A 23,062-nucleotide genomic window follows, 5' to 3' on the forward strand; every position below is an offset into this window, starting at 1 on the left:
AGGTAAAATGTTGTTTTGTCAAAATTGAAATAGGTAGGCTATAGGCCTGTCATGTAGGCACGTTTAAGGGCCCTCTAGAGGGAGAAGGAGTGGAGGTGGGTACTTTAAAATACCATCCCAGGACATACTTTAGCTTGTAGATCCGTCCCTGAAAGTTTCATTTTCCTAACCTAAACCCTTTCCAAGATAGCAAGAAGTCAATTAACTAGAATTTTACCCAAAATATATTAGACTAACTAGGAAAATTCTGTATAGTATGAAGTATGAATTGTTTTCTTAACATGTCTCCTTGTGTGGTGGCTAATTCAAAATCAAAATCTAAACAGATTCTAATACCATACACCTAGGCTATTTCAAATTATTATGTTTCCTTTACAACTGGCCAACAACCCAGCAAAATTCAAGTCAAAAGTAAGGAAAATCAGACTAAAACTTCAAGTTCTATTAGTTCGTTTGCCACATTAAAAAAAAAATTAAAATTAAAACAGCCTTTGCTACATAAGTAGCCTGTTAGATGGTCGAATAACCTACAAACCTGAACAGGGTCTTCTAAAACAAATGTGCAAATAAAACAAAGAAGATCTCCATCAATGTCTCCCGAAAATCTTGCTGTATCTATTCCCATTTCAAATGCTAACTTATACGGATTAATTCAGATAAATTCAATGAACGTCTATACAGTAGTCACGCCAACTGGTTCCCATTAATCATTTCTTTCCCGAATTTTAACAGTGTTTGAATTCTGCCGAACTTTTAAATTCAAGAGTTTTGGGGAATTTGGGTGCGAAAAAGTATTACAGTAAGCACACGAAAGTTCAAGATTTCATGGTTCTTATCCAAAACCAATATTTTATATCCAATTCAAAAATCATATACGTAAAAATAATATGCAAAAGGAAGATACATTGCAAAAAATGAACTTGACTTAGAGACTTGGCACGTGTAAGCAGGGGCTAAGCTGAGGCTTTGAGTTTGGAGTGAGATAAAAAAAATAAGCTGAAAATATTTCTAGTCGCCTTTAAATAGTCCAGAGAACTGATAGCCCTCAGTTTATCCCTTTGAAAATAGCCAAAGTAGTTTTGTTTTCCTTTTGGAAGCATAAAAATCAATACCATAGAGGAGCATAAGCCAACTTCAAAGCCACAAGGACCCCAAAGGATGAGTCCAAATGCTTTTTGCACCAGAAGAAGCCGATTTGAATTACTTTTAATGTATGCCTATCAACTTTAGTTTTGCCCTAGGATGATAAAATATCATCATTAAGGGGGGGGGGGAATAATAAATTTTTTATTATTTAATAAAAAGTAAATTTAATAAAAAGTAAAGCCGGCTTTATATCTCACAGAAACTGTTTGTCTTGGTTTTAGTCTAATTAGTCCTAGCTCTCAATTTTTCAATCATAACTTGACTTAGTTGTCATTATACAAATAAGTTTTCTTTGTGTCTGAACGGACCATAAACTTGCTCCAGTTTTGTTTTCATGCTCAGCAGGGCTTTTATAGGGTATGGATTCATAAAAAAAATTAAATGCTTTTACAAAGTAGATTCTAGAATGAAAGCCTAGAATTGGAACTTTTAGCTGATAATAGATTTTGCTGACATTGTTACAAAAAATACAAATGTGTTTTAAATATTGCTGAAATGAACTTTCATAATCTATTACCTTAGGTTTGTATACACATTATCTTCGTTACTTTTTTTAGTCCGAAAACGTAGCTTCTTTGCGTTTATTTTAAGAAAGATGACTAAAATAAATCATATAAGGGCAATAATCAAACATAGGACAACCATATTTTTATTAATTCAAAACTATTGAGCATTCTTCGACAAATGGACAGGAACTTATAATTGGAATGATGCTAATATAAGCAGAGAATATAATAGTGAATCGACTGATATGTTAATCAGAGAAAATCATCAGATATTTGGTTCATTAGCCCAAAAAATAAAGCTATGAAAATCACAAAAATGATTCTTGTCTTTTTTTTGGTTTACCAAAAACAAAATGGTTGTGAATTTCTTTAAGAGTGACTTACAACAAGAAAAACTAGAAAAGTATAGTAAATTAAGTGTAGCATAAAACTGAGGGTCTGGAGACAATCATCACTGCTTCTTAATAAGTCTCTGAAGCGTTGATACATGACAACGATTTCATCATCTCGCTATTCATGACAGGAGAAGATGAATCTACACACAACTATTTATTTCTCAATTTGACTTTTCTACTGGTAGATACTAATAGATACTACTGAAATTGTTGCCAAAGAGTTTGTTTTATCCATTTTCGTGTTATCGAGAGTCCTGAACAAGCATTCTGCAATCACATTTGAGAATATTCCTTTATACATGTAATCCAGAACCTTTCTCAGATTTGAACAATAGCTTTTTTTAAGGATAGGAATGTTTGAAAATAAGTCTTCAATCGTCACCGTACCAATGCCGATATCTTTGAACAAAACTGTGCTTTTCTAGCACCACAGCCCATAAATAGATGTTCAATAGTAAAGTTAAGCCCACAACTTCAGAATGAAAATCAGATGGCTAACGGCTACTGTGTACCCACATTCGCCGGTTCAGATGTAATTATTTTCCGATTTGTTCAACAATCTTTTCTCAAAATCAATCTTAAAAAAAAAACTTGCCAAGACAATATATTTTTAGTAAGCCATAAGCTATCCCACAAGTAGGTTTTTCAAATTCCAGAATAAGAAAATCCAGAATTATCTAAATCTCAAGAATTTTTTCTGTAGAGATAATGATTGCTACATTTAGATAGAATATTAAATTCTGAATAAAGTGCTATGTTTGTTTTTTAGCTGTCTACTCATGGTCCCTTATTCTAAATTTAACAAAAACTTTAACAGAAATAGGAGTTACCAGAAATAGAAGTTAACAGAAATAGAATACAATTGTCGCTACTTATCCACGTAGGGAGAAGAAGCTATTCGAGTTACTTCAATGAGAACATTGCTTTGATGTTGCTTTGATGTTCTCATTGAAGTAATTCGAATAGCTTCTTTTCCCTACGTGGATAAGTAGTGACAATTGTATTTATTATTATTGGTGGTGGTTTTATTTCTTTTTAGATTAGTTTTCTTTTTATCTTGTGCTGAGGACGCCAGTTGTCTCGTTTGAAGTTTTTTTTTGTAGAGTTTTATCTCTCTTTGTTGTTTATTGACATCAAAATGGGAAATAGATTCTTCTTCCCCCTCATGTAAAGCTTTTTTAACTGGAGTCTTGGTTTGCTCACTGATCAAGGCCATCGATGCATTAGATGGTTGAAGAACAAGTTTATTTGCAATTTTTGCTGATGAAGGTTTTGCGTCACTTTCGTTTTCTTCGTCCTTAGTGGTTTCTTCAACAGGTGATGTCGTTACATTTCTACTGTCTATGCCTTTATGAATCAGATGGTTGTTAAAATTAGTATCGCTTTGGTTTGTCTCTTTTGACCCTTATAGGAAGAGTGCTTATTTCCCGAACCTTCATTCTGACTTCCTGCTGGACTGCTTACTGATGAATTGGATGACCTTTTTTCACCTTTACTGGCGTTCTCTTCTAGTTTGGTCACAGGAGCATTGTCTTGACGCTGTTCTTTTCTGGTGGGGTTATTTGTTTTTCGTCCAGAAACTCCCAGTTCTCTTTTTTTCCTTTGTTGTAGGCTCTGGAGTACAGTCATTGACCTTTACTTACTCTGTTGCCTCTTCTAGTTTTGTTTCAGCAAAAGGGGTCGACTCTTCTTCTTCAACAGGCGACGTGCTTAAATTCTTACTATCTTTCAGAATGGAATTGTCAAATATAATATGTTGTCCTGAGTATGCCTTCATTTCAGATTCTGTGTATCAAACAGTTCGTGGTAACGAACTGTAGTAAGGAGCGACCCAGCTCAATAGTAACCAAAACTCTAAAAAATGGAATTTTGGTACCAATAGCTACATCAAAAGAATTGCATTTTAATGCTGATTTTTAATATATAAGTTTCATCAAGTTTAGTCTTACCCATTAAAAGTTACGAGCCTGAGAAAATTTGAATAATTTTAGAAAATAGGGGGAAACACCCTCTAAAAGTCATAGAATCTTAACGAAATTCACACCATCAGATTCAGCGCATCAGAGAACCCTACTGTAGAAGTTTCAAGCTCCTATCTACAAAAATGTGGACTTTTATTTTTTTGCCAGAAGGCAGATCACGGATGCGTGTTTATTTGTTTGTTTGTTTTTTTGTTTTTTCTCCAGGGGTGATCGTATCGACCCAGTTTTTCTAGAATGTTGCAAGAGGGCTCATTCTAACGAAAATGAAAAGTTCTAGTGCCCTTTTTAAGTGACCAAAAAAATTGGAGGGTACCAAGGCCCCCTCCCACGCTAATTATTTTCCCAAAGTCAACAGATAAAAATTCTGAGATAGCCATTTTATTGACCGTAGTCGAAAAACCTTATAACTATGTCTTTGGGGAAGACTTACTCCCCCATAGTCCCCGTGGGAGGGGTTAAAAGTTCAAAACTTTGACCAGTGCTAACATATAATAATGGTTATTGGGAAGTGTACAGGCGTTTTCAGGAGGATTTTTTGGTTGGGTGTAGGGTTTGAGAAGAGGGGGATATGCTGGGGGAGCTTTCCATCGAGGAATTTGTCATGGGGGAAGAAAATTTCCATGAAGGGAGCGCAGGGTTTACTAGCATTACTTAAAAAGAACAATGAAAAAATAAATATGAAAAAGTTTTTCTTTCAGCTGGAAGTAAGCAGCAGCATTAAAAATTAAAACGAACATAAATTATTACCCATATGAGGGGCTCACCTCCTCCTAATGCCTCGGTCTTTACGTTAAATATTTTTAGTAATTTCAACTATTTATTCTGCGCCTTTTGTGATTCAGGGGTCATTCTTAATGAATTGGGACAAAATTTAAGCTTTAATGTAAAGAGCGAGGTACTGACGAGGGGGCGAACCCCCTCATATCTATATATATAAAAATAAGTTGTCTGTCTGTCTGTCTGTGGATCAGGTGACGTCATGTTTCTGTGTCGGCTGACGTCATGAAATTAGTTGTCGTCATTTTTGCTTTGACGGTGACGCTGAAATACCTGATAAAAATGTCGATAAGGGGTTACATGATATTATTGTAAAAAATATGATACATGGACCTTGCGGTGCACTGAACGATAATTCACCATGCATGGCCAAAGGAAGGTGCACAAAGCAATATCCTCGACTTTTAGTATCAAACACAATTACTGGCAATGATGGTTACCCACAATATAGAAGAAGATCTACTGAAGATGGCGGTAAAACAGCAATAATAAAGAAGCGTAACGGTACCACCATCGAAGTAGATAACCAGTGGGTTGTTCCATATTCCCCATTATTATCAAAAACATTTAATGCACACATAAACGTTGAATACTGTAACTCCGTAAAGGCAATCAAATACATATGTAAATACGTCAACAAAGGCAGTGACATGGCAGTTTTTGGCTTGCAGCCCGAAATCAACGATTTCGATGAAATCGTACAATATCAGGCTGGAAGATACATAAGCAGTAATGAAGCTGTTTGGCGAATTCTTTCATTTCCGATACATGAACGTAGTCCAGCTGTTGTTCACTTAGCGGTACATTTACAGAATGGTCAACGTGTTTATTTCACGGAAACCAACGTGCAACAAAGAGTCCTGAATCCACCGGATACAACATTAACAGCTTTTTTTTCGCTTTGCAAAAATGATTCTTTTGCAAAAAAAACTGCTGTATACTGAAGTGCCTTCGTATTACACGTGGAATACTAAAAATAAAGTATTTGAACGTCGAAAACAGGGTAAGTCAGTCGACGGCCAACCTACCATCTTCAAAGATACCACGTTAGGAAGACTCTACACCGTTCAGCCCAATCAACATGAATGCTTCTTTCTACGCCTGCTTTTGGTGAATGTACCTGGTCCGACATCCTTTGAGTATTTGAGAACTGTAAACGGTACTATACATGACACTTACCTTAGTGCATGCCAAGCTCTGAATTTATTGGAGAATGACCAACACTGGGATAACTGCATCAATGACGCGTGCGAAACGTCAACCCCAAGTCAAATTCGTGCATTGTTTGGCATCATTTTAACAACTTGCTCTCCATCAGCTCCTACAGAGTTATGGGAAAAATATAAGTCAAAAATGTCCGAAGATATACTCCATCGAAAACAGTTAGAGACGTCAGATACAAACCTCTTCAGGATTTGGGAATGCCTTCACCTAACCGTATCGCTGCTGTTTCGACATGTGTAGAATTGGATCGTGAACAAAGTTACAGTACGAGTGATCTATTGTCGTATGTACAAAATAACATTTCCAAGTTAACGTCGGAACAAAAAGACATTTATGATACGATAATGCATTGTGTCGATAACAACGTTGGAGAAATTTTCTTTTTGGATGCGCCAGGAGGTACTGGTAAAACGTTTGTGATAAAACTGATTCTGGCATCAATTCGATCAAAAAATGATATAGCGTTGGCAATTGCGTCGTCCGGAATAGCCGTAACATTGCTGCCTTGTGGAAGAACTGCTCATTCCGCTTTGAAATTGCCTCTGAACTTTCATTCTACAGAAACTCCCACGTGCAATATTTCCAAATCATCTGGGAAGGGTAAAGTATTGCAGCAATGCCAACTTATTATTTGGGATGAGTGCACAATGGCACACAAAAAATCGCTCGAGGCTCTGGATCAATGCTTGAAAGATTTGCGAGGGAAGTCGAAACCCTTTGGCAGCACATTAATATTGCTTGCGGGAGATTTCAGGCAAACATTACCTATAATACCTAGATCAACTCCTGCAGACGAAATGAATGCTTGCCTGAAAAATTCTAATTTATGGGCACACGTAAAAACATTAAAATTAACTACAAATATGCGTGTCCGATTGCAAAACGATGACTCTGGTCAAACATTTTAAGATCAATTGCTGGCAATGGGAAACGGAAAGCTCCCAGTAGACTCAATTTCAGGACGGATACAACTACCTGCTGATTTCTGTAATTTAGTGACGTCCAAAAATGAATTGATTGAAAAAGTATTTCCGAATATTCTAAAAAATTATAAAAATAATAAATGGCTAAGTGAAAGAGTGATTCTCGCACCCAAAAATATAGACGTCCACAAATCAACAATATTGTTTTGACCAAGATTCGAGACCAGGCAGTCCTTTACAAGTCAGTCGACACAGTTTTGGAACCAAATGAAGCGGTTAATTATCCATCTGAATTTTTAAATTCCATAGATCTTTCAGGGTTTCCACCACACGTGCTACAACTAAAAATAGGCGTACCAATAATACTTTTAAGAAATTTAAACCCACCAAAGCTTTGCAATGGCACTCGACTTGCCGTAAAAAAAACAATGGAAAACCTAATAGAGGCCACAATCTTGACAGGGCCTTTTGAGGGTGAGGCTGTTCTTATTCCTCGCATTCCCATGATTCCAACGGATCTGCCTTTTCAATTTAAAAGATTGCAATTCCCAATTCGATTAGCATTTGCAATCACCATTCACAAAGCTCAAGGTCAATCCTTAGAAAAATGTGGTATAGATCTTAATACTGATTGTTTTTCCCATGGACAATTGTACGTTGCATGTTCGAGGGTCGGTAAACCTGACAATCTATTTATATGCAGCGACAATTGGACAGCGAAGAATGTTGTATATTCGCAAGTTTTACGCAGTTAATTTGTATTTTGGAACCAAATGAAGCGGTTAATTATCCATCTGAATTTTTAAATTCCATAGATCCTTCAGGGTTTCCACCACACGTGCTACAACTAAAAATAGGCGTACCAATAATACTTTTAAGAAATATCAACCCACCAAAGCTTTGCAATGGCACGCGACTTGCCGTAAAAAAAACAATGGAAAACCTAATAGAGGCCACAATCTTGACAGGGCCTTATGAGGGCGAGGCTGTTCTTATTCCTCGCATTCCCATGATTCCAACGGATCTGCTTTTTCAATTTAAAAGATTGCAATTCCCAATTCGATTAGCATTTGCAACCACCATCAACAAAGCTCAAGGGCAATCACTAGAAAAATGCGGTATAGATCTTAATACAAATTGCTTTACCAATGTACAATTGTATGTTGCATCTTTGAGGGTCGGTAAACCTGACAATCTATTTATACGCACAGACAATGGGACAGCGAAGACTGTTGTATATTCACAAGTTTTACGTAGTTAATTTGTATTGTATCTATCTATCTATCTATCTATATAAAAACGAGTTGTGTGTATGCATGTTTGTTTGTTTGTAAAAAGAGCGTTTGCATATGACGTCATTATTAGTACATACGGCTTTGTATATGGACAGACAATGGGAAAGCCAAGAATGTTGTATATTCGCAATTTTTACGTAGTTTGAAACACATATATAAATCTATCTATATTCACAGGTGGGACACAGGGACACAACTACAATGGCGCGTAACTAATATGGCGCGTAACGACTTACGCGCGCGGGGGGGCTTGGGGGGGCGCGAAGCGCCCCACCAATTAGGTGATGGGGTGGCGCGAAGCGCCACCCCAACAGCTAGTCTATATATATAAAAATAAGTTGTCTGTCTGTGTGTCTGTCTGTGGATCAGGTGACGTCATGTTTCTGTGTTGACTGACGTCATGAAATTAGTTGTCGTCATTTTTGCTTTGACGGTGACGTCATTCAAGATATTTAATCATGAAGTTAGTTGTCGTCATTTTTGCTATGACGGTGACGTCATTAAAGATATTTAAGACATATATGTTCATGTAGAAATCTATTAATGTTTAAGTTTAAAATGACTGATGAACCTACAATGGCAAAAGCCGATGAAGATGCTCAAAGAGTCTATATCAAAAAACTTGCTGCTGATAGAGAAAGTCAGAAAAGAAAGCGTGCCGAGGATTAAAAATAAAAGCAAGGAAACAGGCTTGAGGCTGATAGAGAAAGAAAGAACAGAAAGCGTGCCGAGGAATCAAAAGAACAGCAAGGAAACAGGCTTGAGGCTGATAGAGAAAGAAAGAACAGAAATCGTACCAAGGAACTACCAGAGCAACGCGAAAGCAGACTTGCTGCTAAAAGAGAAAGTGAAAAAAGAAGGCGTGCCAAGGAATCACAAGAACAGCAAGAAATCAGGCTTGCTGCTGATAGAGAAAGTAAGAAAAGAAAGCGTGCCGAAGAATCACAAGAACAGCAAGAAATCAGGCTTGCTGCTGATAGAGAAAGTAAGAAAAGAAAGCGTGCCGAGGAATCAGAGCAACCTGAAAGTTATCGCCTGGCATTCAGGTACAGCCCAGTCGATGATTATAGCTTGAGTAGATGTGTTCAAATCGGGACAATGTCTAAAATTTGTCCCTATTGCAAGGCCTTGAAATTCAATGGTGAAACAATGGGAATGTGTTGCGCCTCAGGAAAAGTTAAACTTCCTCTATTGGCTGCACCACCAGAGCCATTGAAGACTTTCCTTACTGGAACTACGTCAGAATCTAAGGGTTTTTTGTCAAAAATCAGAAAATACAACTCATGTTTCCAAATGACGTCGTTTGGAGCCCAAATCGAAAATCCAGATCAATTTATGTCTACTTTCAAAGTAAAAGGGCAAATTTATCATAGAGCAGGGTCCCTTCTCCCATTCTCAGGCGAGAATCATAAATTTTTACAATTGTACTTCATCAGTGATAGAAATTCTGAATTGAATGCACGTTACGAAATTTCTCCCAACGTTGAAAGGACAATCGTTTCCCAATTGCAACATCTTTTCCACGAAAATAATAATTTAGTGCGTCTGTTCAAAACAGCCATCGATTTGATGCCTACTGATACGCATAAAATTGTTATTTCCGCTGACAAAACGCCTCCTGGCCAACATGTGCGTAGATACAATGCTCCAACTATCGAAGAAGTGACAATCGTTATGGTCGGTGATCAGTTTTTACCTCCAGATATTATTCTTCATAAGCGAAACGCTCAGTTGTTAAGAATTGCTGAAACTCATCGATGCTACGATGCCCTACAATATCCTATCATTTTTTGGGATGGAGCCGACGGCTATCACTTTAATATTAAATTGATGAATCCAGCCACTAACAAAGAAATGAATAAGAAATGCAGTGCAATGCATTATTATTCCTATAGACTAATGATTCGGCAGGATGAAGAAAATTATATTTTAAAATGCCGTGAATTGTTTCACCAATTTGTCGTTGATATGTATGCTAAAATTGAATCAGAACGTTTGCTATATATCCGCCTGAATCAGACCAAGCTCCGCTCTGAACAATACATTCATTTGCGAGATGCAGTTATAAATGACGGTAATACCACAAACGTTGGAAGATTAACAATTTTACCTTCGTCATATGCTGGGAGTCCCCGTCATATGCATGAATATGCTCAAGATGCTATTGCGTATGTTCGTCTCTAAGGTCGTCCAGATTTATTTATTACATTTACATGTAATCAATCTTGGGACGAGATACTGCAGCTTTTACTTCAAGGACAATCGGCGGCTCATAGGCATGACATTACGGCCCGTGTCTTCCGGCAAAAGTTGAAATCACTGATAAACTACATAGTAAAACTTGAAGTGTTTGGGTCAGTGCGATGCTGGATGTACTCAGTGGAAAGGCAAAAACGAGGTTTGCACACGCACATATACTAATCTGGCTACTTAAAAAAATTACTTCGAACGAAATTGATGATATGATTTCCGATGAAATACCTGATAAAAATGTCGATAAGGGGTTACATGATATTATTGTAAAAAATATGATACATGGACCTTGCGGTGCACTGAACGAAAATTCACCATGCATGGCCAAAAGAAGGTGCACAAAGCAATATCCTCGACTTTTAGTATCAAACACAATTACTGGCAATGATGGTTACCCACAAAATAGAAGAAGATCTACTGAAGATGGCGGTAAAACAGCAATAATAAAGAAGTGTAACGGTACCACCATCGAAGTAGATAACCAGTGGGTTGTTCTATATTCTCCATTATTATCAAAAACATTTAACGCACACATAAACGTTGAATACAGTAACTCCGTAAAGGCAATCAAATACATATGTAAGTACGTCAACAAAGGCAGTGACATGGCAGTTTTTGGCTTGCAGCCCGAAATCAAAGATTTCGACGAAATCGCACAATATTAGGCTGGAAGATACATAAGCAGTAATGAAGCTGTTTGGCGAATTTATTTCACGGAAACCAACGTGCAACAAAGAGCCCTGAATCCACCGGATACAACATTAACAGCTTTTTTTTCGCTTTGCAAAAATGATTCTTTTGCAAAAAAAACTGCTGTATACTGAAGTTTCTTCGTATTACACGTGGAATACTAAAAATAAAGTATTTGAACGTCGAAAACAGGGTAAATCAGTCGACGGCCAACCTACCATCTTCAAAGATACCACGATAGGAAGACTCTACACCGTTCAGCCCAATCAACATGAATGCTTCTTTCTACGCCTGCTTTTGGTGAATGTACCTGGTCCGACATCCTTTGAGTATTTGAGAACTGTAAACGGTACTATACATGACACTTACCTTAGTGCATGCCAAGCTCTGAATTTATTGGAGAATGACCAACACTGGGATAACTGCATCAATGACGCGTGCGAAACGTCAACCCCAAGTCAAATTCGTGCATTGTTTGGCATCATTTTAACAACTTGCTCTCCATCAGCTCCTACAGAGTTATGGGAAAAATATAAGTCAAAAATGTCCGAAGATATACTCCATCGAAAACAGTTAGAGACGTCAGATATGACTTTTGATATTACATCAGAAATTTATAACTACACTTTAGTTATTATAGAAGATTTGTGCGTACGTATGGCAAACAAACCTCTTCAGGATTTGGGAATGCCTTCACCTAACCGTATCGCTGCTGTTTCGACAGTTGTAGAAATGGATCGTGAACAAAGTTACAGTACGAGTGATCTATTGTCGTATGTACAAAATAACATTTCCAAGTTAACGTTGGAACAAAAAGACATTTATGATACGATAATGCATCGTGTCGATAACAACGTTGGAGAAATTTTCTTTTTGGATGCGGGAGATTTCAGGCAAACATTACCTATAATACCTAGATCAACTCCTGCAGACGAAATGAATGCTTGCCTGAAAAATTCTAATTTATGGGCACACGTAAAAATATTAAAATTAACTACAAATATGCGTGTCCGATTGCAAAACGATGACTCTGGTCAAATATTTTCAGATCAATTGCTGGCAATTGGAAACGGAAAGCTCCCAGTAGACTCAATTTCAGGACGTATACAACTACCTGCTGATTTCTGTAAATTAGTGACGTCCAAAAATGAATTGATTGAAAAAGTATTTCCAAATATTCTAAAAAATTATAAAAATAATAAATGGCTAAGTGAAAGAGCGATTCTCGCACCCAAAAATATAGACGTCCACGAAATCAACAATATTGTTTTGACCAAGATTCGAGACCAGGCAATCCTTTACAAGTCAGTCCACACAGTTTTGGAACCAAATGAAGCGGTTAATTATCCATCTGAATTTTTAAATTTCATAGATCTTTCAAGGTTTCCACCACACGTGCTACAACTAAAAATAGGCGTACCAATAATACTTATAAGAAATATCAACCCACCAAAGCTTTGCAATGGCACGCGACTTGCCGTAAAAAAAAACAATGGAAAACCTAATAGAGGCAACAATCTTGACAGGGCCTTTTGAGGGTGAGGCTGTTCTTATTCCTCGCATTCCCATGATTCCAACGGATCTGCCTTTTCAATTTAAAAGATTGCAATTCCCAATTCGATTAGCATTTGCAATCACCATTAACAAAGCTCAAGGTCAATCATTAGAAAAATGTGGTATAGATCTTAATACTGATTGTTTTTCCCATGGACAATTGTACGTTGCATGTTCGAGGGTCGGTAAACCTGACAATCTATTTATATGCAGGGACAATTGGACAGCGAAGAATGTTGTATATTCGCAAGTTTTACGCAGTTAATTTGTATTGTATCTATCTATCTATCTATCTATATAAAAACGAGTTGTGTGTATGCATGTTTGTTTGTTTGTAAAAAGAGCGTTTGCATATGACGTCATTATTAGTACATACGGCTTTGTATATGCACCGACAATGGGAAAGCCAAGAATGTTGTATATTCACAATTTTTACGTAGTTTGAAACACATATATAAATCTGTCTATATTCACAGGTGGGACACAGGGACACAACTACAATGGCGCGTAACGACTTACAAGCGCGGGGGGGCTTGGGGGGCGCGAAGCGCCCCACCAACTAGGTGTTGGGGTGGCGCGAAGCGCCACCCCAACAGCTAGTATGTAATAAAAACATGAGAATACAAAAGTTCTTTACGTAAGCTAATTTATAAGTTAAGTATATATTTTACTTATAAAAAGATTCGTAAAAAATTAAAAGTTCTAGTTGCCTTTTTAATTAACCGAAAATCAGAGGGCAACTAGGCTTCCTCCCCCGCTCTTTTTTTCTTAAAATCATTCGATCAAAATTATGAGAAAGCCATTTAGCCAAAACAAATAAATATACAAATTTTGTTTTATTTATTCCTCTGCGGAGAGCCAAAATCAAAACATACATTGATTCAAAAACTTTCAGAAATTAAATAAAAAAAAACAAGTTTTTTTAAATGAAAGTAAGGAGCGACATCAAAACTTAATACTAACAGAAATTACTCCGTATATGAAAGAGGCTTTCGCTTCTCAACGCCCCGCTCTTTATGCTAAAGTTTTTTACTGTTTTAAAATGTAGAGTTAAGAGAAAGAGTCAAACTTTAGCGTAAAGAATGGGGTGTTGAGAAGGGAAAGCCTCTTTCATAAACGGAGCAATTTCTGTTAGTTTTAAGTTTTAATGTCGCTCCTTACTTTCATTTAAAAAAACTTGTTTTTTATTTAATTTTTTAAAAGCCCACCAGCAGGCTGATACTGTAGCAACAGAGATTGGAACTCCGACAACAAGAACTTTAAAAATCATCCTAAACATTGCAATATACTTTGTCAAATGCCAAGTAATAACTAACTACCAAACCATGGGAATTACAAAATATATGGTAAAGAGGACGTCATATTTATCACACCACTTTGATGCTCATATGATAACGTCACGTACTTCGATGCTCATACAATGACGTCAACGTACAAATGTAACTCTACCCATAATGAAGTCATACTAAAAATCCCAAATTAATAATGAAATGAAGTCTTGTGGAGAATGAAGTGGTTACAATATATTATTTGCTTGTTTTACTAAGTCACTTACTTGCGGCAGCAAATTGGAATTCAGAGTTGATTCAGGAATAGTAGCTTATTTTTCCGATTGATTTTAACGTTAAAGTTTATAGCGATAACAAATTAATGGGAATTTTGACAGCAATCTAAAAAGCTTTAAAAAAAGGTAACAGATTTAAATAAAAACTAAATCATTGGGACTGTCTTCCCCCTCCCCCTTCAACAGAAAGGAATATCACTTTTTACATGGGTGACATTAACGTGTCCTCTTTTTTCCGTTTTTCTTTTCACTACTAGCGGGGCACTGGAAAAACTTAGTTATCTGTTGAAGGGCCCATTTGAAACAGAATTGTTATACATCATTTTGGTAAGTAAAAAAAACGCCAATACGAGCATGTGTTGTTTTTCTTATTAGGGGTCTCATTTCCATGTCCACCATTATTGTTGTGCTACCGTTCCACCGTCCAAGATTCTAAGCCTATTACAAACATCGTCTACTTACAAACTGAAACAAAAATCTTGACATAGATCAATTAGTCAAATAATTATTACTCATAAAAAAAAGAGCACACAAAAATAAATGAGAAAAAGATGGTAGAATCGTAGAAACTATTTTTGAAAGTGTGGAGTCGCAACAATATTTTTCCAACATCTCCCCGTCACGCTTCTCTTAAAATCATGTAAACTCTAATGTCATAACTTTCTCCTTGATAACTTTTCTCGATAAAGTTTCTTATACAAAATGTATTGGCTTTTTGTTTTCTTTTTGAAGTTTCATATAGAAATAAATAATGCTCAATCAAATTATAGAAATAAATTATATAAATTATAAAAATTTATATAAATTTATATAAATATAATTATATAATATAAATATTATTATAATATTTATATTATATAAAATAATTTTATATTATATAAAATTATATTTTACATTATATAATTTAATATATAAATATATTAATATATTAATATATAAATATATTTTATATTATATAATTAATTTTATATTATATAAAATAATCTATATAAATATAAGTTTATATAAATAAATTATATAAAATATATAAGCTATAGAAATAAAATTTGCTCAATCAATATCAAGCTTGGCTGTACTGACTTAGGAATTAAAAATCTTCCTCAAAATTTGGTATTTTTTTATTGTAAAAATTTTAATTAATGGGAAAAGGTGTAATTCCCCTACTGCTTATTGATACTCATGTTAACTCAATGGTGCCAACGAGAAACCACTTGCAGTAGGAAAAATGTAAAAAGGTAGATTTCCCGACGCACCATTTTTATTAGATTTCTTCTGATCTTAAACTAGACTTGGTAAAGAAGACATATATTGAATGAGCATTAAACGAAGAAATATCCTGACCGTTTAAGAAAAGAAAATATATTTTTATTTATACATAATAATTCAATTAATCGATTTATTTGACTTGATTGCTATCATTGACGGTTCTGGACTCTCTTAGGCCTGGAACATAATCTTAATTAGTACCTCCGTCCCCATACCTATCATGAAATTTTCTGGCCCAATTTAAAAAAAAATCTTAACAAAATTTTATTTATTAAAAAATTTATTTGATCTAAATCTGAATCATAGTTCATTGAATTATAATTCTGAATCATAATTCCAGAATTGCTGGGCTATATAAAATTTTTTTACTCCAAATTATTGGAGGGGGTACCCCCATCTTCCCCCTCCCATGGAATGACGCCCCTGCTCTAAGGTGTATGATTTCAACTGTTATTATGTCAAACATTGATGACATATTGAACCTAAAAGATGTCAAAAATCCGGATCTTTGGAACTGTTTATTGTTTCGATCTGTTGGGATTTGATGCTATACACCTTTGATGTAGAGACTAAATTAAAGTTAAACTCAAATCAAATTCAAGATTTATTTGTGTAAAATAAGCAATTAGTTTCTCAGTGTGATTCTCAGCGTGGGGTGCTCGACTCTCTTACGCCTCGAGCACAACCTTAATTAGTACCTCTGTCATTTTACTTCTCAAAAATTTTCTGGACCAACTAAAAAAAATCTTAACAAAATGTTATTTATTAAAAAATGTGTTGTATTCAATTCTGTTTTTCTCACTTTGGTCCCGTGATTCCCAGTGTGGGATGCGGGTTCTATCGGTGGAGGATGGCAATATTTTGGTTGGTCATAGGAAGACGTCCACTCTTTAACACACTGTACTTTAGAGCCTTAATTTTGAAAAAAAACTTTCATGTTAGTTACCTAAAATCTTTTAATGTGTGTCAAGAAAAAACAAAAATCCGTGATGGTATTGCAATAATGTCATGTATTGTATAAAAGGTGTTAGATACAGACACTCATTTTAATTAGAATAAAATATGAATAAAGAATAAAGAAAAATAAAGAAAAAAAAATAAAGAAAAGAAAAAAATAAAGAAAAATAAGAATAAAGGAAAAACTGAAAAAAAATGTCAGTTTAATGGCCTGTTAAGCTTCCCTTGTGTAAATGCATGTAATATTTTATTTTTCACTAAAACAGATACATGAAAAAATTTTCATATTTTCTCATTTTATCAAAATGATAAAAAAATTTATCAAAATTTTATCATTTGAGTTAGTGGAGAGCCGAATAGCAGAAAAGGAACTGAGAGAGAGGCTGATTACCCTCTAGTATCTTTTGACGTTTAAAAAGGACGCTAGAGCTATCAATCATCAATAAAATGAGCTCCCTTCCGAGTTTCTAAAATAGCCACTGCTATTTATCCACTTTATGTATTTATCCGAAGGCTCAATAGGAGCCTTTGCATTATATTTTACTCTTTGAGATAATTTTCCCTCCCACACCTAAAAAACGATCTGCTGGCACTCCTTCATAACAAAAAAAAATCACACTTATGCATCATTCCAAAACATTTTATCAAATAAAAAGTAAATTAGTTTAGTTAAACAAAGCTTTGAAATACATATCAGAAAAAATTTTCTTGCAATATGAAGAACGATTATTCAGGCTTTGTCTAAATGAAGGAAGATGAGAAATAAATTCCAACCCATTCCTAAATATGGATATAGAAAGGTATTTCAAATTTATCTTATTTTATGCTGTACAATTTTTAATTGTACAATTTCTAATTCTGCTTTAACTTGCTTTTACTGAATTTTTAATTCATAACCCCATTTATTTTTAGTTCATTTTCCTCATTGACAATCCTTTCTATTGACAGAATTTTTAATTTATCAAACATTTTTCATTTTGTAGTTTTACTTAATATTATTTTCGTATTTATTTTTATTTACTTTTCTTTTTTAATTAGTTTTTACTTTGGGTATATATTTAACAATTAGGGTTTGGGTTTTAACATATTTCCACATTTTTAATATTAACTTATTTTTAGGCTTCTGATGGCCAATAATTGGCTCCTTCTTTCCTCGTCTTCTTCTTGTCAAGGATTCATTTTATTATTCACTAATGTCACTTAGTAAAGGGTTTCTGAATAAAGAATTTGGAATATTTATGTTTTTCCCGCAATAGGTATAAATGTTTTAATTATGGTTTATAAAGTTTTCCTAACCCGTTGTAGCGCAGTGGATTGATGCTCTGCTTGGTAATGCGGAGCACCCGGGTTCGATCCCCGCTGCAGGAAAGTTGGGCGACAAACTTGCTACTTGTCCCTGTAAAAAAAAATTTCCGAGATCTGATGATATTTGAGTGGAGTAAGGGGGAGGGGTGTGTGAATAAAACCTCACTAAATCATACTTTAAATCATTATGTTTCAATTTTGTTGAGGGGAAGGATCCTCAGAAGAGAAGTTCTGTTCTATTCCTTCCCTTCACATATATTCGACAATTATATTCCTTTTCTTGGGAAATAGTTTTATCACAGACAGCCATTGTAATTATTATTTATGTTTACTTTTTTCTTGCATCACTGGTAATAAATATCCAGCACTAAAATCGTGCGGCTGAATTTAATTTAATCTCATTTTTTCATTTGAAGGAAGACAAAAATTTCTTTGTGAAACAGACTTGTGTCAACTATCCAGTGAAAGTTCGCCATTTGTAAAAAAAAAAACATAAAAAACGATGGATTTGCAGGAAATAAAATAAAAAAGTTATACAAAAATGAAGGGTTTGGAATACATGTAGGTTTTTCCGAAAATAGGAATAAATGCTGTCTATTATAGTCGGCAAAATTTCTTGGATTTGATTGTTTTATTAAGGAAGGGTTAAACAATTGAACCTAAGACAAGAAGAAATAAACTTATCAACGATGAAAACTCATTGAGTGCCTGAAGCCAAGCGAGTATTTCTTATCATTTAATCAGTACCTTTCTCTTGTTGTAGGAGAAATTTAGTTTAAGCAAAAAAAATCCCGTCAAAACTAAGATAAGTCTGTATAATTCATCTATCCAGAGAAGCAGGTATATCTTTGCCTTTATGATAATAAATGGATAATTTTTCAGTTTTCACTGTCATTTTCACTTGATTTGGGAAAATTGGCTCTAATCCCCCCCCCTCCCCAGGATATTGACAAAAATACGACACTGCATAATTTGCACTTTATTGAACATTTTTTTTAGTTTTTTTTTTTTTTTAACTTACATAAATCTAAATTATTAACACTCAGGGATGAATGTAAGTATATATTTTAAACTGTCAATTCACATTCATTGTTATCAGTAGTCTTGCTTATGGTGGTGATTTGTTTGTCTTCTTTCGAAATAATGTAAAATAAAGCACAACTCGAGATAAGGATTGTTTTAACTAAAGAAAAGCTAGCAATGTTTGTAACTTAATTCCAAGACCTTCTACTTCCTAAACTACATTCTAAAAATAAGTCCATCTGTCTTCTACATTATTAGTTTCTAAAATATTGGGTTTTATATCCATATATTCTTGGAACGCTCCGCTTGAATTCTCAATCTGGAGTTAATCAGTGTCAAAACTAACCGAAAGGTAGTTACCCTCTCCAAATTTTAGCTTTAACTTAGTCATAGGTAGCGCAATGGCGCTGTCTAAGGAAAAAAACGATATTGGCACTATGTATTTTTTTTGTTTAGACATGCAGGAGTTGTCGCAGAAACTTCAAAAAAGGCTTATTCGTAGTACCCTTTTAAATAATCAAAGTGTTTAGAAGGCAACTAACCCCTCTCCCACACCCACCATATCTCCAAACTCGTTCAATCAAAATTTTGAGATAGCCATTATATTCAACATTGTTGAAATATCTAGAAATTATGTCATTGAGGATGACACCCACCCCTCCCTACAGCCTTCAGGGCAAGTGTCGTAAGTTATGCCCTGGGGGCATATAACGTTTTTATAAAAGGTGTTTTAGAAACTTTAGAAAGGGCTCATTCGATTTGAAATTGACAGGGCTTGTACCCTTTTTAATAAGTGATTAGTGGGAAACGAACCCCCTCCCACGCCTACCCTTTCCCCAAACACATCCAATCAAAATTTTGAGAGATTCTTTTGTTAAACGTTGTTGAAAGGTTTGGAAATTATGTCTTTGAGGTTCACAACCCCCCCCCCCCCAAAGTCCTCGAGGGCAAAGGCTGTAATATATGCCCTAGGGGCATACACTGTTTTTATAAAAAGTGCTGTAGAAACCTCAAAAGGGCTCATTCTATTGGAAATTGTGAGGGCTAGTGCCCTTATTAATAGTTAAAGGTGATTGGAGGGCGAATTCTCTCCTCCCCACGTTAATTTTTTGCGTAAAACCCTCAGGCGGGATAATGTGGGCCAGAGGGGTGTCCTTTGTCAGCCATAGATTACCACGGAGGCAGCCGCATACAGAATTTAGAGTGAAATTGACGGGATCAGAATTGTGGAATCGGAAGGCAGAGGTGGGAAATCTAGAACTGATACAACCGGAGCCAGATTTGGAATTGGTATTGGAGGGGGCATAGTGGGCACTGGAATTGGTTGAACCAGGGATGAAAGCCAGTGGAATCGAACGTGGAACCGTTGTAACCAGGGTCAGAAGTGGTTGAAGTCGAATTGGATATCACTTTATTTAAAAAAAATATCTAAAAGTATCTTAGGAGTAATGAGGGCTGCAAAAGGGGAAACAATGTTGTACGATGGCACATTTGTTTCTAAGGGTGCTGGTAGTCCCAAAAAATAAATGGTTAACATATATGTTTATTTAGACCAAAAAAGACAGTTGCACAGCGAAGTGGCGTTTTCAAGCATTTTGTGGTGAAAACAAAGATTCTAGCCAAAAAGCTATTGTGTGAAAATTCTGAGATAGTCAATTGATTTAGAATTACCGAAAAAACTATACGTGTATTGAGCCTCCTATTTCAGAAGCAGTAATGTCGTACTCATTGGTTTCTAAAAGTACTGTTAGTCCTACAAAAAATAGTTAATATATACATTTATATTTTTCAGAGTAAGGTGCTATTTGGTGCTGTATTCATGAATTTACAAATATATTCTATGTTTTTCCTTTTTTAGGATAAATATATTCCTATATTTATCTGAAGGCGCATTGAGAATCGGGCAATTAAATTTGCTCTTTTAGGCAAGCATTTTGTACTTCCTCTTCAGTTTTGCAGTGTAATTTTTTTAGAGACTGGGGATGCCGGCTTCCGTCGATTATGGGTACAATGAACAGAGAAAGGTAAATACTCGATGCCTTTTTTATACTCTTTACGAATATAATAATCGCTTCTATTGCAAATTAAAAAATTAAGCAGTTTTTTTTTACCTAACCTAACTAGTTTAGGTTTCTTGTTAGGTCTCTAACCTAGTTATTTCCTAGCCTAACTATGAATAATTTTGGCACTGAGAAGACGTAGTATTATTTTGTCGGAAACGACCCATAACTCATACTTTAATTGAAAATTTGTCATTTTTGAGAGCTCAAAAAGTGCTTAAATTTGAATTTGCAATAGAAGCGATTTTTATATTCGTAAAGAGAATAAAAAAAACGAATCAAGCGGTATGTTCACTTTATTGGTAAGTCAATTATATGAACTCTGAAACATTTACTCAGAGAAAATGACACCTGATTGTCGTGACACCTAAATTGATTAACTTTGCTTTGTTGTACAAGTGTCCAATATGTCATGTCTTATATCTAGATAAAAAGTAATTTATAAACTAAGACAAGGCGAATATCTCTTTAAACTGTTTATCTAGATTTGCTGAATAAACATACCGATTCAGACATTCAGGTGTCATTTTCTCTGGGTAAATATTTCAGAGCCCATATAATTGACTTGCCAATAAAGTGAACATACCACTTGATGCCTTGTTTTATGTTTTTTACGAATATAATAATCGCTTCTATCGTAAATTCAAATTTAAGCACTTTTTGAGCTATTAAAAATGAAAGATTTTCAATTAAAGTATGAGTTATCGGTCGTTTTGCGGATGACAGATTGCCGAAGATTGTCCTTTTTGACCAACCGTCTGGGGCTACACGGAAATTTAAGCGCTTTTTTACCTAACCCAACCATATCTAACCTAACTATAAGTAATTTTGGCACCGAGAAAACGTAGTATTATTTTGTCGAAAACGGTGCTGAGAAAACGTAGTGTTATTTTGTCGGAAACGACCGATACTACTACTACTAATAACTCACTGCAGCACCAAGCCGCCTGAGGCCAACACAGCTACGCACGATCCTCCTCCAACCTAATCTATTAAGGCCTCCCTCTTTACACTCTCCCAGGAAGTTCCCATTTCCTTTAAATCTTTATTTATGACATCCTCTTAACCCAGACGAGGACGACCTGCTTTCCATGTAGCCCCAGACGGTTGGTCAAAAAGGACAATTCTTCGGCAATCTGTCATCCGCAAAACGACCGATAACTCATACTTTAATTGAAAATCTTTCATTTTTAATAGCTTAAAAAGTGCTTAAATTTGAGTTTGCGACAGAAGCGATTATTATATTCGTAAAGAACATAAAAAAGGCATCAACTGGTATGTTCACTTTATTTGCAAGTAAATTATATGAGCTCTGAAATATTTATCCAGAGAAAATGACAGCTGATTGTCTGAATCGGGAGGGCAGTGACATACCAGTGGTAGTTCTGACCTTTTGCATCTGGGGTAAAAAATATTGATTAGTTCTCACCTCATCTACCTAAAACTTATAGGCCAAATTATATCAGATTTTTTCGATTCATTTAAATCTGACTTTTTTTACTTTAGCCTCGGGAAAGTTATTGATTATTTCCTCGCAATTGATTGCTTATAATTATTCAAATCGGCATTTTAAACGCCATTTTAAAAATCTGGACACATGTAGTATATTTTCATTTATTTCACAGGTCAACTTATCCCGAAAAATAAATTTTGTTTTCTGTTCCTAAGACATTGTGTCTATTTATATTGGTAACCTGGATGAACTTGTACCCTTTTGATTTACTTCTATAGTAAGAGCAGAAGTAGTAATAGCTGTAGGCCTGAAAGTTTCAACTTAATCCCTTCAAGCAATCTCGAGTTATTGCTGAGATGTCTTATTGACAACTAGCATGCACATAGCGCCTTTTGATTCTGTTTTAAAGCAAAATAAATTAAATTCCGTTCGCTTTTAATCGCCAAGGTCTTTTCGGTTAAAAAAAAAATATATTTCGAATCTTTTCAGTTTTTGTCTATATGAATCAAGATTTTGCCTTAGTATTTATATGCTGAACAAAATATTCAACAATTTTTAATTATAGACGCCCTTCTGAATACATATGGTATATTTTCACAGCTCAGCTTATCCTGAAAAATAAAACTTAATCCTCATTTCTGCTCCTAAGAAATTTCATGTTTTTCTTTATAACCTGGATACACTTACAC

General features: G+C 35.1%; 1 protein-coding gene across 2 annotated transcripts in view; it reads right to left on the reverse strand.

Moving 5' to 3' along the window:
• Positions 1–718, reverse strand: part of LOC136041031 (E3 ubiquitin-protein ligase NRDP1-like) — a 30,915-nt gene extending 30,197 nt beyond the window's left edge. For both annotated transcript variants that reach the window (XM_065725556.1, XM_065725553.1), the window contains exon 1: positions 536–718. In XM_065725556.1, coding sequence (XP_065581628.1) covers positions 536–625 — 90 coding nt within the window. In that variant the 5' untranslated portion in view covers positions 626–718. The remainder of the gene's footprint in view (positions 1–535) is intronic.
• Positions 719–23,062: the final 22,344 nt, after the last annotated feature.

Source organism: Artemia franciscana, chromosome 21, assembly GCF_032884065.1.
Source record: "Artemia franciscana chromosome 21, ASM3288406v1, whole genome shotgun sequence".
NCBI lineage: Eukaryota > Metazoa > Arthropoda > Branchiopoda > Anostraca > Artemiidae > Artemia > Artemia franciscana.